Source organism: Plodia interpunctella, chromosome 21, assembly GCF_027563975.2.
Source record: "Plodia interpunctella isolate USDA-ARS_2022_Savannah chromosome 21, ilPloInte3.2, whole genome shotgun sequence".
NCBI classification, from domain to species: Eukaryota; Metazoa; Arthropoda; class Insecta; order Lepidoptera; family Pyralidae; genus Plodia; species Plodia interpunctella.
In genome coordinates this window covers 3,380,233-3,396,543 of record NC_071314.1, presented here as the reverse complement: position 1 = coordinate 3,396,543, position 16,311 = coordinate 3,380,233, and the positions used below count along the sequence as shown (strand labels likewise).

General features: G+C 34.2%; 3 protein-coding genes across 4 annotated transcripts; 2 read left to right on the top strand and 1 right to left on the bottom strand.

The window, feature by feature from the left end:
• The first annotated feature begins 207 nt into the window (after positions 1-207).
• LOC128679456 (uncharacterized) lies at positions 208-7,808 on the top strand. The gene is made up of 12 exons (XM_053761727.1): positions 208-332; positions 411-598; positions 673-1,249; positions 1,329-1,401; positions 1,856-3,083; positions 3,312-3,403; positions 4,088-4,194; positions 5,068-5,192; positions 5,645-5,724; positions 5,957-6,558; positions 7,065-7,333; positions 7,575-7,808. The coding sequence occupies exons 1-12, from the start codon at positions 302-304 to the stop codon at positions 7,713-7,715; spliced, it is 3,513 nt and encodes a 1,170-aa protein (XP_053617702.1). The 5' UTR covers positions 208-301; the 3' UTR covers positions 7,716-7,808.
• A 437-nt stretch (positions 7,809-8,245) lies between these two features.
• On the top strand, positions 8,246-10,544 carry mRpL44 (mitochondrial ribosomal protein L44). 2 transcript variants are annotated; one of them, XM_053761580.1, is made up of 6 exons: positions 8,246-8,405; positions 8,544-8,822; positions 8,995-9,155; positions 9,467-9,593; positions 9,853-10,026; positions 10,338-10,544. In XM_053761580.1, exons 1-6 carry the CDS (start codon positions 8,339-8,341, stop codon positions 10,493-10,495), a joined length of 966 nt encoding a protein of 321 aa, XP_053617555.1. In that variant the 5' UTR covers positions 8,246-8,338; the 3' UTR covers positions 10,496-10,544. The 2 variants fall into 2 exon arrangements, with proteins under 2 accessions (XP_053617555.1, XP_053617556.1); XM_053761581.2 differs by having other exon boundaries at positions 8,269-8,405; positions 8,560-8,822.
• Positions 10,545-10,914: 370 nt separating this feature from the next.
• Positions 10,915-16,028, bottom strand: Sas-4 (Spindle assembly abnormal 4). The gene is made up of 3 exons (XM_053761523.1): positions 12,670-16,028; positions 12,217-12,421; positions 10,915-11,857 (listed from the first exon to the last, which is right to left on the bottom strand). The coding sequence occupies exons 1-3, from the start codon at positions 15,921-15,923 to the stop codon at positions 11,726-11,728; spliced, it is 3,591 nt and encodes a 1,196-aa protein (XP_053617498.1). The 5' UTR covers positions 15,924-16,028; the 3' UTR covers positions 10,915-11,725.
• Positions 16,029-16,311: the final 283 nt, after the last annotated feature.

Genomic DNA, 16,311 nt, shown 5'->3' with positions numbered 1-16,311 from the left:
ATCTATTATTAAATATATTTTCTAGTCATAGTTTGGTTTATTCGTGTTACAAAATCTATTGCACCCAAGGATTTTAGATATTTATGATCTTTGATTTTACCGTTATCAGGCCAAATTATTAGTAGTAAGTACTTTTAATTTGTAGATATCAACGCTTAGAAAATAAATAAAAACCTTGCACTATGGGTCGCGGTCAGAAATGTCATAATGTCAATAAAAATTATGTCTGCTTTCATAGCTGCATTTTCTTATTCGATGTAAAAATTAATAATTTCAAAATTTCTGATATCCATTTTATATAATGGATTATAGCAGCGAGTCTGAACTGATAGGTTTGAATTAATTTTGTTTTTATCAATTTATTTATTTTTTTGTTTATTCTATACAAATCATATTTGCTTTCCCTTTAGAATCTTTGGATTATTTAACACTACCCGTGAAGAGGAGTAGTTCTATTGGCAAAGGAAGTGGTTTTTGTGAAAAGAACAAAACACGATATTTAAGAGATTTTAGAAACAAAGTTTCTCATAAAACACAAACCTCGCATTCTTTGCATAGATGTAACGATTCTATAATACTAAATAGTACAAAAAAAGAAGTAAGTAAAAGAATCTTTGTATATAAGTAATTTACATTAGATGTGATTCTCTCATTAAAAATATATTTTTGCAGATCGTACAATATTACACCGTCTTGAGTGAAACGTCCTCCGATAAGTATTTAAAAATTTTACAGTCCGAGGAGAGAAACAACCATAAAAAACCTAAATCACTTATCAAAGTTACTGTTACACCCAAAAAACCCAAACCGCAAAAATTGAATATATTTTCGAGACGCAATCAAAGCTCTAAACAGCTCCACAACACCGTGTCTGAGGAAGACCGGTCTAACAAAGCTAAACATATGTGCTTGGTCGTCACTGGAAGAAAACGAGAAAGACAATATAACATAAAGACTACTGAAAGTGCAAGACTATTGAATGATATACGCAAAGTAAACGATGATATATCATTAGATCAGGTGAAAAGTGTTAAACACTTAATAGAGTCTTTGAATATGGACAAAAAACGAAAAAAAGCTCCGGCAACCAAAAGACCGGCGTCACCCACAAAACCTAAGGGCAATGCTACGAAAACTGAAAAGAATATTGAAGTCAGTGACGGACAAAATATGGTCAGAATTACAGGGCAGATTGGTCTAGGGCAAGACAACCAACTCATGGTGAGATGTGGCGTGGAGGGGACGAAAGGTTCTTATTCATTTAATTACTGTTAACACATAAATATATTTATTCATACACTATTAAAATATCATTATATCTATTTCAGCTCCAAAGAGTATAGAAATGAAAGAGTACCATCCTTCAAGCTTTGGGGAACATATTGCAGGAACACTACTACAGTAAGCGGTATAAATGTATAATAATTAAGTACCTACATAATATTTTAATGTTCAGTTTTTACACACTTGCTCGAAATTTTATAGCATTAGGGCGAAAATCTTACCTCGTATACTACTTACTTCCAAAATATGCACGCTGTACATTTATTTTATATATTACACTTTACTCGTCTGTCTATTTCCTATCAATAACCTTTTCATTAGGTTCGCGTAGAGATATCATATTGAAATTTATATTCAACTAGAGTATCTTTTAGCTGTTATTAAATCAAACTTGTAAGCCAATGCGCATACGACAATATAATCATATGGTATCCTATTTAATACTGCCAGTTGTCAGAACCATGTGTCACCACCAAAATTTTGCAAGGGCTTGCAATCTAATAAAGAAAAAAAAACCGAAATCCGCAAATATACCTATGAAAAAAATCTCGGAACCTTTTTTATGTTACAGCACTGTCACTCAAGGTACTCAGATGGATATCAGCGTGGTGGATAGCGCACCACATAAAAGTATCCCACTGTATCCAAACAACATGACCTGTTTCTGTAACAATGTCAATGAATTTGAGACTTCACCTAACGATCACTCTGCAGTCAAAAAATGTCAAAGTCCTCTTGTTGTAATAACAGTCTATCCAAACGATGAGCGATGTGAAAATGTGAAGATTTTTAAAAACCATAATCGATGTCGAACCACTTTAGATGAGATGTATGGAAGTTTAACAAATTTGAATTGTATGCCACAAAGTACTCGATTTAATAACCAGTATCAAGAAGATAAAGAATGTGTTGACAAAATTAAAAAAGAATCTGGCGAAGACAGAAAGAGGCGGCCCAGATCTGCTTCTAGAAGTGGGAAAGGGAAAAAAGCAGAAACGAAATACAAAAGGGGTTCTAGTCGACCAAGAAGTGGATCACGTAGCACAAATTCTAGTTCTAGTCAAAACGTGAAAGGACAAAGACCTAAGACAACGGAAAATGCCACTCGCCCAAAAAGCCCTAGAAATCTGTCTCCCAGTAAAAATACCGCTCAAAATTCTAAACCCAAAGAAACAGAAAACCGACAAATGCGTGCAAAAACCCAATCACCCGATACAAAAAACCAAAATGTAAAACGACAGGATGAAGGTAATAAAAACATTTCAAGTAAAAATAAAAAGGAAGAAAAGTACATGAAGAGCCCCACTTTATCGAGAAGTCCATCTCCTAGTGGAAGCTCTAACCATAATGTTAAACGGCAAATCATAGAAAACAAAAAAAACAAGAAGCACGAATCCAGACAACAGGGATTACAAAGAAAAGAAAAGGAAACTAAGTCTCATTTGACTTCGACAGCAACCAACACAGACCATGTGTTGACCAAAAAGGCTCTCGTAGACTCCTTCACAAAGGAAATAATGGGGCAAATGGGAAAGCATAATAAAAAAGATAAATGTAAAACCCCACAATTCACAGAGTCTCAATTACAGATCAATATAGAAGGTGATAATGAAAATTACGACGTATTTCTGCAACAAGGCAGAATGACCACTGATGTTAGAGTGAAAAAGACTTCAAAATATCCCTCAGAACAACGAAACACAGAAAGGTATCAGTGTCAAGCATTCCCGGATCCTGCTTATATTATGGAAGAAAAATCAAAATCGTTATTGAACATGATAGATATGGATGATTTTAGGGTATATTTTCTGTCTATATTTTGTAAACTAGTTAGTAGTGTGTTGTGTAGACTGAGAAGCTTTAAATAATTAGAAAGAAAGTAGCTAATGTAAACTTAGAAACGTTACTTGTACTATAATAGTACGGTAGGGTAGTTCATTGTAGAAGGACCAGATGGATGTATTCCATTTTGTATGTTCAAGGATTGCAAATAAGTGTCTAAACGAAAAATAACGTTTCATTTACAGGAGACTTATGAATCGCACGGTCTGACGAACGCGAATGACATATTGGAAATGCCAGAAATGAAAGTTAGGGATAGTTTAGAAATTGGCCATAAGTAAGTATTTTTATGTTAATGTAGTAACTACCTATTCTCTCAGAAATTCGTGCTGAAATACTGAGTTGTTATAGAGGCCGTGTAACTAATCCAATGGCCTACATGCTCCGCTACCAGATATTACTAATCAAGACATGCGAACACCCACGGTAGATAAAATACTAATATATAATCATATTATGTAAATTGAAATAGTTACAGTGGTTGAATATATGATTTACTCTGATGTTATTTCGATAAGATCCGATTTTAATGATTTTTAATTATGTAGTTTATATTTAAAGGAATGCTAATTATAGGAAAACATTTGTAAATGTATGAAATGTTGTACAAAAGTATCTACTAACCATTCTTTTCAATAAGGAAACAATTCAAGATGATATCATTTTAGGTTCCTAGAGATATAATGAAGTATAATACTTATGAAATTAATTTAAGTTCACTGGAACTGCGCAATATTGATAAAATTAAATAGTAGCGATCAATAAGAAACTGTACAAGTACAAGACTATATTGTTAGATTTATTATTAACGACAAAATTACTTCGTCGATTTCTCACGTTTCTTGGCTCCTAGTGAACCTTTAGGGTTCGCTTCTCTTGCTCGCACCAGTGATGAAGCGATTAGCCAGACAATGATATATTTGCCGAAGGTAGTCTATTAAACTGAATGTCAAAATAACAGGCGAAAAGACCGTTCACCGCGGAACACAAGAGAGGAAGATTTCGAAAGAGATTTTGAGAACCACCTGCGGGAGCAAGCTGGTGCGTCGGCTGCGAGGGATAGTTTCGGTATTATACATTTATTTACATCAATATATATTCGTACTTTAACCCAGAAGTCGAAATTGTCAATTGTCAAAATATAAGTCAATTGAAAGCTATATTTCAGCTAACAAATAGTATAAAATTGAGTGATAGAAAGAATTTCAAAAAAACATCCGGGTTGAAGGGAAAAATATTTTATAGTATTAAAGAGTATATGAACGATAAACATTGAACTTATATAAATATTTTATGGCATAGCATTGTTTCTAATTAGTGTATTATTTATTATTAATATTTGCATGCCTGCATGCAGGTTGGTTACAGTTGACTTAAGATCTATGTAAATCTTGCATTTCTTTTGACTTATTATTTCGACAGTCTTATATTGTCCGACCTAATTTATGATTGAATTTGTTCCGGTAACAACCTACTAGGTTTTTTTTTCCTGAACCTTTATCTACTTTTTACCTAATGTAAAACTTAATCCGTAAGAGATTTGCCAGGAAATTGTTATAAAATAATCAAAACAATTTCCCATTAGTTGCCTAAGGATCAGTTACAATCTCGAAACATAAAGTTTACATCACATGATGATCACGAGTTCTAGGTGGCCCCTCATCCTCAGCGCATAAGGCCACTTTTACATTGATATACATTAATTATATGGTTGTGTATATTTGCATCCTGGACAGGTTGTACCTACACCACAAAATCAGGAGAAGTAAGTTTGAGGAGAAGAGGGATGTTTGTATTTTAATTTAACATGGAAGCATCATCAGAAATATAATAATATACCGTAGCCTAGAATTATCACAACCTGCTATGATTTAAGTAGTGTAGATACCAAAATCGACTTTTCTAGGTAAAGTCTTTTAATACAGTATTCCTATGATTCAGCGCCGATCAAGCATTACAGAGGTGACAAGTGCCTCATCCCTGACCCAGTCAAAAGGGACAAGGAAGTCAGGCAGCTGTTGGGTTTGGAGGCGACACGGAATGACTGTTGCCCGTGCCCTTACCAGGTTAGATTACATTACATTATATGATAGTGATGAGTAATATCTAGCGATATACACTGTTATAGTTCTATACGTACACCACTGTTTGAGCAGTCGTGTGAAAAAACATTTGCTGGCAACATCTTGAATTGGTTCGCTCCCGACTAGTGATGTGGCGAGAAATTTTAGAAAGTTCAATTTAAAAAACAGTTTTTCAGTATATTTTTAAAGCATATTTCTCTGGAATCTCTTAGAAAATATGTCTTTCGATTTCGGCCAACTTAAAAAGATAATTTGTGATCATATGCATCTATCGTCATCTTACAATGAAGTCTATTATTCTTGTTAATGTGAAAAGTTGCTTTCTTTTAATAACTCTCACAGCAAAATTATATCCTATAACTATTATAACTACAAGAATAATCAGCGGATGTTTTATATATGTAACTACTGTATTTTTTTAAATTATGTTTTAGATGCCGCATCATCATCGTAAAAATGATGAATCGGAACGACTATGTGAACTTTTTTATGCGAACGATAACTACCGATCACGGTTATTTTTCTTTGTTTTTATTTTTTATCATTATACCTACTACTTATTATTTCCTTAATTGCTTTTGTTTTAAAATGCGAGGAATATTATCTGATTTATTTTTTAGATTAGTACTTGGTAGGTACCTACCTAATGTTTATTCGATTTTTTCCTTGTTGGGTTGATATGTATTATTTAGTTTGGTTTTCAGTGAAATTTTGAAATTAAAGAACATATTTTCTGTGATTTCTAGAAAAACAAAAGACGCTCTACGAAACACGGCTCAGATCAATCGAATTAATTATCATAAGAAAACTATAAAACAGACAACCGGCACACAATACGAAGCGCCAAATTATAGTCTGGACAGTTCACTATCAAAAAAGTCGACATTAAATCGTAACATCCAAGTACTCCTTGAAGTTCAAAAGTTTACAGAAGAAAAACCAATAATCTTATCAAGAAAACAGTATCATAAAGTGAAAAAGGCGATAGAGCATACGATATCTAAACATCGTCCGAAGAGCAGATTAGCAAAGGCTAAATGTAGTATTATGAATATTGAAACTAAAAAGAAAAATGTCAAATATATTGATCAAAACATAGGAGAGAAACGAAGTCATATCAATATATTTTCTACCAAATCAAAGGAAGTATTTGCAAGCAACGAGACTGCAGTATTGTTCACAAAAGCGTTCATACGAAGCAAAGCGCAAGCGAAACAAGAAGAGCCGGTGAAGCACCACATATCAATAACTGACCTGCGCAGGTCGTTTCTTGAACCTTGGAATGAGTCTTCCACTAAAGTTGCAGTAGGCTCATCTTATTCTCATTCTATACATACTCTTTTCAAAGGTATGATTTACGTAGATAATATTAGATATGTAATGAAAATCAACATTCCATTCCCAACAAAGTTCCATTATAGACAGTAGGATTATAAATATAGATAATCTCCATGTTTAATACTACATTTACGACTTAATGGCTGGTAACTTTTTGTGATAAATATGTTTTTTACATTTTCCTCCTATAGATATCGTAAGTTTGTAAGGTATTATGTGATTAAACATTACAGTTTATCTCGCTTATCTCGTATATATGATATTGTTGATCGCGTTTCGCACGGTTGAGTATGGTTTCTTAAGCTTAATCTGATTTGAGAAAAATCCCTATTCCTCTATATCCTTACTGACATTTCCATTCTGATAGGGATAGTGATACACTGAACTCCGACACTCTATGATTGAGTAAGAAAAAGGAAATCGCACAAATGAGAGAGAGAGAGAGAGAGAGAGAAAGGAATACAAGTTGCTGCCCCTTTTTAATTTAAAAACCATTCCTTTTCTATAAATTTATAGGACTCAAAAAACCCCGCACTCCTAACTTTGGAACATCGGCGTGCTCGTTCTTCTCAAACAGCATTAATGAATATCAGGAGTGCGACTCGGTGAAAAACTTCAAGTCTCAGCTAGACAAACCCATCAGAAAGCCGTTTTTGAAAAGGCTCATTTCATGTTTGATCTTGAGGGCGAGTACAGCTTCAGAAGTGAAGTTATCAGCCATGCCGCGACGGATGTCTAGTAACAACAGCTCAATCGACTCGTATCACATCAGCACATCACTTGGGGTATGTATGACTCAGTTCTTAAAATTGTGCACCAATCACGGAAATTATCACAAATATCAGAGATCAAATGTTTGCAGAATCCATTGGTCGAAGTAGAACAATTTTCATCGTATTTCCTTGCATTTGAATTCTTGAGCGGACTTTTACAGGCAAAATTATATTGGTCGTTTTAGAGACATTATATGTAATACTTCTTTCTTTTCCGAATCAGTCTTAATGCTTAATGCTTTTATTTTCTCAGGCAATAGAAATGAGTTCGTCGATATACGACACCTCGGAGTCTTTCTACAGTAACCACAGCATTATGCCAATCAACAGTAAGATCAAGAAAGAACGGGGCTTCTTTGGTTCTATGCGCGGTTTACTGACTGGAAAAAATTAGTGCTATAAATTAAAAGGATATTTATATTTTTGTTTTGATTGTACAATTTTACGATTTTTGTATATGCTAATATAGTTTTATCTTTGTTGCGTATATTTTTTATCGCCTCCATGTTATTACATCATCTGCAAAAATTACTCTGTTTTTGATAATGTATAAAAAAGTTCTATCAGCTGTTTCTGATAAAATATGTTATAAATATATTTCAAAAACAAGATTCGTCGAAATGTTTTTATTGAGATTCTAAAACATATATTTTTTTCTATATTTTATGAAGAGCGCCGTTTTTATTTTCTCACGTTGTGTAAAAAGAATAACGTAATTTTAAGATTCGTAATTCGTTTCTCCATTCGGCTACGAAACATACATAACCATGTTCACATGAATTTAAAAAACATACATAACCGAAAAAAAAAATTACATGTCTTGTCACTGTTAGTCAGACGTTAAAGACTTGGCTGTATGGGCTAGTACCCTTTGCCTCCTCAATAAAACGAGGGAATAAAAAAAAAAAAAAATTAGTCAGACGTCTGACATGACAGAAAATGTCAAACTTTTATTTATAAAATTATGAGCTTGTGAAAAGGTGATTTAAATTTGATAATCTTCATAAATTTACTGTAATGGCTTTAATTCGACGTTTTGCGCCTTTTATTAATTCGGTGAAATATGTTCCTACATCTATGCAAGGTTAGTACATAATATATGTATCTAATGGATTTTAATGATTGGAGGTTATATACTTTGTTTTCTTATTCTTAGCGTGTCGACTTGGCTTAATTTGTGTGGACTAATACGACACCACTGATACTGTTTTCTAATTTTTAGCTCGGAAAATCCACAGATATGTAGCTCCAACATTAATGGAATTCAAAAGGAGAGAAGACAAGCTCGGTGGTAAAAAAATAAATCCAAGAAATACATTTCTTGAATGGAATTTAGAAGCAGAGTTGTTTGCATTTGGTAAGCGCTTAAATGAGGACTTCGACTCGGACCTATTGCTGCAAGCATTCACTGATCGTTCATATGTGATCAAAGAGGAAATGAAGCAAAAAGAACTTGATTTTGATTTAAAAATGAAAGACAATAGAGAGTTAGTGGAAGAAGGTAAATACTAGCAATATACTTTGCAATATCATTACTATGTAGTTTAATAGCTGTCACCAATTGCTTTGCTATCCATCTGAAAGGAAGATGGTGATATCATTAAAGCTATGAAATGTCAAATATGTATCTGTAGTCACCATATTCAAGCTTAAACACAATGTTTCTGTTTCAGGCGAAAGGTTCATAATTGAATACATACAGTTGTATCTAGAGGCCGTCCTGCCAAAACTGCCTTTAGAGGGCATCACCAATGTCCGGAAACACCTCACCAGTGAAGAAACATTGGCACATGTGAGCCTTCATCTAGGAACAAAGGATATTATTCTTGCTGCGGTAATATTTTGTGATTATTATTGAACAGAAAACAAAATTTGTAATATTTACAATTTAGAAATGTAACCTGTATTTTCCTGTCTTGCCCTGTGTGAGCTGCAGACATAGAAGAGGTATTGTATCGTCCTTATTAATTCAACAGACTAGTCTCACTACAAAAGTTCAAACAGGTAACATGAGAATGATGGGCATTAACACAGTTTACAAAACAATTTATTAAAAGGAATTATTTGTAATGAGAATAATTTATACAAAAAATGCAGGGCGCCTGGTCTTCATAACAACATGTAAAAAGTTATTATTTATTTTAGGAATATCCTGTAGACAACTACATCCTCTCAAATGCATTTAAAGCCATAGTGGGTGCACTACTGAAGTCATCTGGTGAAGAGAGAGTGGCGCACTTTGTACGAGACTTTGTTATCACACAGTTACAAGGTATAAGCTTTATAAAGTATACTAATTAGTAAAATTTTATAATATATAGTAATTTCTCCAAAAGCTACAAATTACTGGCATTTCGGAAAGACCACTGCTGAGAAGAAGCCCCTAAAGAAACTTATTTAAACTTAAGCTTCACAACATAAAGTGATATTAAAATTAGAGTCAAAGGACAGACACTTTCACATTTATGAATTAGTATGGATATAAATGGACAATGTCTTTTAGTAATTTTAAGATAAGGCTTAATCTCCAGGACAAGATGTGAACGAATTCTGGCATATAGAAGACCCATGGACCATGCTGTGTGAGATCCTGTCTAGGGATGGAGCAACTCCGGAGCCGAGGCTGATTGGGCAGGCCGGGACCGGCACGCTGCTGGCCTGCTACAGGGTGGCACTTTATGTAGACAAGAAAATGATATCCTCTGGTAAGTTTTGTCTAAATTTTCAAAAAACGAAAATTTCAAATATCAAAACGTTTTATTTTAAACATTTGTCAATAATATGAAATTTTTAAAAATAAAACCATCGCAGGTGATGAAATTTAGAAACGAGACTCGTAACGAGTCTCGTTGACATTCTCCTGCTTTATTTTTTACTAAATTACTACATTTTGCTACTAAATAGCAGAATGGCATATAAAGCATGCTTGGTTAGGTGGTAGGAAACAGAAAACTGGTGACAATATAAGTTGAAAGGTTAAAATCGTATGTAATGTGAGTTTATCATTTTATTTAAGGTTTTGGTGAAAACGTGGCAACCGCAAAAGAAATGGCAGCAAGAGAAGCCCTGAAGAAGATCTTTGGCACCGAGGATCACATGAAACCCATCAACTTCCAGCTCCAAGGAATGCCCAAGCCGCAATCTCAAACGCGTCACCAAATATCTGCCAGCTAAAATTATGTAATGTAGTGTAGAATAAGTATTAAAATAGTACAAGTAATAATTTAGTTTCATTTAAATTATAACCCTTCGAGTGCTGATGCTGACTCGCGGAACTCCGGTCCGGTCTCCATTATTCATAAAAAAGTTAAAGTGTACTTTAAGCTAAAGTATGTTTTGTCACTACCGCACTTTACATTATTTTATATTGACTTAGTAGGTACTCTAGGTACTTTGTACGGAGTATATACTAATTCCATGGCTTTATTATTAACAGGGTGTATTGTAACTGTACCATCATACTTACGAAGTGCTATTTGTTCATATCTCTACGATAGATACTAAACTTCGTAAATATAATAAATACGGTATGATAAAAATAATGCTTTAAACCTGATGGCATATTTTAGCAAGATGATAAATGAAATAAAGAATGCAGTTAAATTTCCATTTATTTTCTTATACATAACTAATTCAATTCATTTCTAATTACATATCAACAACTTATCGGATAGTTAATAACGCAGACGTGTCTCATAAAATAAATAACACAATCAAAAATATATAATATATAGTAACAAAGTTGCATTGTAATAATAATAATAACAATCACATTTTTAACATTATACAGGGAAGGAAGTATAAAATCGAGATGTTTGTAAAGATTGCTAATATTTAAAACATGCACAAAGATATTTGATAGAGTAGAGATGAAGAAATTAAAATGCCTAAATTTAAAAATTTATGTATTTAATAAGCCAACAAAACTGCATAGATTCGAGATTCTACCGCACTCACATAGAAAATACTCTTACTAGAATCAAATTCATAATTTTGTACAAAAATAGTGTCCGGCCGATATACAATTTCAAGGCATCTTCTATTCTCTATTTAAGCTACTACTAACTATTGCTACTAATCTAATGAGGAAAAGAACATTTTACTAAAACAATGCTGAATATGAAGGTTAATGGTTACAGAAGATGGAGACCAAGAAAGAGATGGGATGGACTGTGTGAGAGGGATGTGAAGGAGATAGAAGTGGACGCGATTATGGCAGGAAGTAGAGATTTACTGAAAGAAAAGATTTATTGCGCAGACCCCAAATTATGGGAAATAATAAGGAAGATGAAGATAGCGGACTCTGGGCTTCGACGCTCCATGGTTTCGGAAGAAGCCGGGATAACACTCAGATGAGAGAGAGAGAAGTAAGGATGATGATAAACTACTGATACTATCTAGTCGTCACCCAGGAGCGGAGTCCATGATGAGGTGTCCGTGTTTGTTCTTGATGCGGACTCTGCCTGAAGCGTATCGCGTCTCTGACGTGCCGTCATTGTACACCAGCTTCACTGTGCCGTCGGGGAACTCCCGGCGCTGGGGACCGACAAACAGTGTTTAAATTATTTCAGAGAAAAATAAATTGTTTTCTACACACTTAAGTATAAAATTGAGTCTACTTGGGTAACTTTTTGAAGATTTGTGTTACAATACCTTCCAGTGGTGGCCTTGGATCTGAATCAGTGTGTAGACTAGACCTCAATTGGGAGTTTGCATTTTTAGTTATACATGCGTCTCCTGTATAGACTGACATAAATATGTTTTTTAATATTTATTCTTTATCTATATCCATATTAAAAAAAATGTATTGTCAAGACATGAGTATGATTCCCACTCTGCCTGAGGTCACTCCTATACTATTTTTGATTAATAGCTAAACTAATCCACATACTCACTTTATGGTCTTTAGCATGCACTTCAAGCTGTCCATTGGGGAAGACGATCCTCTGTTCCCCGTCCGCGGCCACGGTGAGCGCGGCGCCGTCCGGGAAGCGCCACTCCTCCCGCACGTGCTTGTTCTTGGGGTCGAAGTAGCGGACGCTTCCATTCGGCAGTCTGATCTCCGACGAACCGTCTTTGTAACGTTTCTCTACTTGCCCGCTGGAATTATAAAACAAATCATATGTAAATTTTCAGGAAAAGGAAATATATTTTGATCTCAAACAGTTAGAAGCTCCACTAACTGGGAGTTATTATTATTGTAAAATATTTATGTGAAATTAAAAATACATATTATAAATACTTCAAATAGTATGTTCAGCCGCTCCATAAAATTGATTGAGGAGCTGATCTTAAAAATGTGAATATTGTATGTAAGAAAAAGATCTGCTTTATATAAAAATACTCACTCAGGAAATTCCAGCACTTCTAAACCATCAGCATGAGTAGTATGGAAAGTTTTTGTTTCTGCATAAAAATATTTGATTCTGCCTTCATTGTAAAAGTTTTCTTTAATATCTCCATTGTAGTAAATAAATTTGCTATAAAGCCCATCAGCTGAAATATATTTCACATTACCATTGGGGAAACGAAGCTCTTTAGAGCCATCTGGCTTTAAAGTTTCTGTTGGGTTCAAGTTTGTCTTTGATAAACTAGTTTTGCTAGTGGATGGTTCAGGACTGACGGCTGATAGTCTGTCCCTGTATTGTGCTTTATTCACAACAGTTACAGGTTTAAAACTATTTGATGAGAATTGCCCACTTGAATGTGGTGACTTAGATCTACTTGGAGGACCAGATGAATTGTTGGCTATACATTCTCTAGAGCCGCGCAAATCCTTATTTGATAACATTCTGTTATTTACTTTATGACTAAGTATTGATACAGGAGACTTCGATTTACTGGAACTAGGTCCACTATAGATTCCATTTAGAATATAAGGTGTATTTGATTGAGAAACTGGTGATTTTGAGTCCCTACTACTTGCAGACTTCCGTAAAAAGAAGTGATCTGGGTCAGAAATGTTACTCTCAAAACTATTCCGTTCACTGTTAGTATTGGTGGAACTGGATCTGTTGCATTTGGGTGATGTGGATTGAAATCGCTCTGTGTACAATTTTTCCAAATTATTTTCATTTTCACTATCACTAATATCTTTCTCATGAACAGAGTCTGATATATTCAAATTGTCTTCTTCACATACACCATCTTCATTGTCTGATGGATAAGTATAAGTACCAAAGTTCTCTACATTTGATGACTTGTTTTTCTCTGCTTGACTGACAACATCTCTCTGGCTGAAATACTTGGCATAACGAGATGTAACATTCAAGTTGGGCACACTCTTTGCTCTAGGTCTCATACCAGTCTTAGTTGAAGGTACAGCTCTTCTGCTCCTACTTTGTCTTTCAATTTCAAAAGCTTTGTACTTCACATTGTTATCCATATCAACTTCTGATTGTGTCTCTTTAGCTGTCATGTGATTTAATTTCTTATTGATCTCCTCTAAGTATTTTAAATTAGTTAACCTCCTAGTTACTTCATTACTATGTTGGATTCTCCGATTTTCTTTTTTCAGTTTTTCAACTTCTGCCTGCAAGTCTTTTTTCTCCTTATCCATAATTTTTAACTGATTTCTTAGTCGGGCTATGGTTGAAGTTGATTTTGCATCTTTAAGTCTAATTTCATCTTTGAGATCATTGATCTCTTTCTTTAAATTCAAAACCTCATCTTTGTCCTTCTTGTTTAGCCGACCCCTGATTTCTCTAACATATCTTTCATACATTTGCTTCTGTTTAGTCAACTTTTCTTTTTCTTCAGCTAAATAGTATTCTGAAAGTATTTTTTCTTCATTGAACTTTTGCTCATACCCTGCCTTTTCTTCATAAAACTTTTGCCTTTCCAGATCAAATTCTTCACGCATTTTTGTTAAATTTGTATTTTCTTTCCTAAAAGATTCTATTTCATCTTCTAGTTCCCTGAGTCTATCTTTTAAGAGCTCACTGGTAGCAATTAATTTGGCATTCATTTCTGCCATATTAGCTTTTATGGCATCAGTCTCAGCGACATTGTCAGTTTGATCACAATCATTAGAGTTATCAACCTTTTTTTGAGAAGTTTTTACTTGTGATACTTTTTTTGTGTTATTTTTTTGAACTTGATTTTGTTGTGTTTGTCTGGGGTTAGTAGCTTGTTCTACAGTTCTACAAGAACAGCAACTGGAGACTGAAGAACAAGCATCACTACAGCAGTCAGTGTACTCACTGTTACAAGTCTCTAATTCACTGTGTTCACTTCCCTTGCTACAGTTCAACTCGGGGTGTATGTGCATGAGAGCTGGATTATTAGCTAAACATTTCTGCATTACCAGAGGAGTACTCTCCCCAGAACATTCTAACTTGCTTTTCCTGAAAAACCTATTGAAAAATGAATTTTCCATGTTGAAACTTTCATGAGAAACTTTGCTTTCAAGTAATTCAAACATTTTTTGCTCAATTGTTTCCCGCTCTTGTCTGACTTGGGACAGATTTTCATCACAACTGATATCAGATGTAATGCTTTTGGCAGGAGAAGCAAAATTTTTATAATATGAACTTTGTTTGAGTTGCATAAGAAAATCATTTTGTTCTTTTGTCAAAATTGCTGCCCAGGTTTTCCCTTTATTCTGCATCATTGGGTGCTTCCCTTTAGGCCATTCAAGTAAACCTTTCGGTTGCACTGGTGATGCACAGACATTTGAATGTTTAGGCTCTGTAGAAGTTAGTTTACTCTCACTTGTTTTTGATTCTGCATGTGATATAATTTTGTCACAGTTTACATCTTTAAGACCAGAGTCTGTAGCATCACTTTTATTGACTATTATTTTTGGTAATTTATCTTTCTGACCAGATGTCATTATTTCAACTGGTAATTCTTTGTTCTTTTTATTGTTTGATTTTGGAGTTGCATTAATCTGTTTGTTCTTATTTGATTTAGGATATCTTTGTCTCCAAGGTAAAGACTTTGTGTTCTCTATAACAAGATTATTCTTATTCAATCCAAATCGAGCCATACCTTGACCTCTTTTTAAATATGATTTTTTAGGAAGTGGCAATGATTCCAATGGAGCATTTTTGGCTTTATCAACTTGCTTTTCTTTTTGTAACTTTTCCAATATTAAGGCTTCAAAATCTTTTTTTGGTGAGAGTATGGGCATTTCGTCTAGTGAAATATGTTTCTGATGTTTAACCTTGTTTTGGACACTATCTGTCTGGGATTTTATTGACTCTGATTTACTCAAAGCTGAAATTTTACTCTTGCCTGAATTGGGAGAGTTAATGATAAATTCAGATTCTTGGGACAAATTTAATACAGAAACTCCGTCAACTAGATCCCGTTCTTCTAGCTTATGTGATAGACTACTTGTGTTAAGACGAGGGCTTGCTTCATTACTGCCTTGGGGAGTTTGCAGCAAACTACGAAACGTGCTGTAACTGATACTGTTCGTGAAATGGCTAATAATTTCAGTGATACTGGAGGAATTTTCAGATACATCCTGATATTCTAAACGCTGCTTGTGCAGCTTACCTCGCTGTAGTAGTTGAAGTTGTCGTAAAGCTTGTAAACGTTCCAATATCTGTGAAGGCGATAGTGTAACATCACTCTCGGAGTAGGATTCATCCATAATAACTGTTTGTATGCTTATAAACTCAACAAATAATTTTAAAACTCTACAATACTATTCACAAGTTTATCAAAGCGTCACACAAGTTTTGAAATTTGACAGAGGGAAACGTTTACCTTTGCCTTTCATTCATTATTCATATTCATTCACTGAGTGACATATAGTAAGAAGTACCAATATTGAGAATAAAAATATCAGTATCAAAGGTGTTTTTTTCTATCCTGCAGGCGGAGTGTTAAACCCAAACCGCAATCCTATCGTAGTCGCGACGAACAATCTTAAAAATGTTTTTATATCTGTGCAACCTTCGTGATAAGTGTGGACTCAGCATGAATCGCCTGACGATAGAATGGTGAATACGTTTCTTTAATTTAAATTGCCAACAGTG

Bases quoted from the DNA above. Each gene is read 5' to 3' on its own strand.
- LOC128679456 (XM_053761727.1), top strand. From the start codon at position 302: ATGGATTATAGCAGCGAGTCTGAACTGATAG. The intron at 4,195-5,067 runs GTATTATACATT...CCTATGATTCAG, and splicing joins GGCTGCGAGGGATAGTTTCG to CGCCGATCAAGCATTACAGA. The intron at 7,334-7,574 runs GTATGTATGACT...TTATTTTCTCAG, and splicing joins ACATCAGCACATCACTTGGG to GCAATAGAAATGAGTTCGTC.
- Sas-4 (XM_053761523.1), bottom strand. From the start codon at position 15,923: ATGGATGAATCCTACTCCGAGAGTGATGTTACACTATCGCCTTCACAG. The intron at 12,422-12,669 runs GTGAGTATTTTT...TTATAATTCCAG, and splicing joins GAAGTGCTGGAATTTCCTGA to CGGGCAAGTAGAGAAACGTT. The intron at 11,858-12,216 runs GTGAGTATGTGG...GTCGGTCCCCAG, and splicing joins TGCATGCTAAAGACCATAAA to CGCCGGGAGTTCCCCGACGG.
- mRpL44 (XM_053761580.1), top strand. From the start codon at position 8,339: ATGGCTTTAATTCGACGTTTTGCGCCTTTTATTAATTCGGTGAAATAT. The intron at 8,406-8,543 runs GTTAGTACATAA...TCTAATTTTTAG, and splicing joins TGTTCCTACATCTATGCAAG to CTCGGAAAATCCACAGATAT. The intron at 10,027-10,337 runs GTAAGTTTTGTC...ATTTTATTTAAG, and splicing joins CAAGAAAATGATATCCTCTG to GTTTTGGTGAAAACGTGGCA.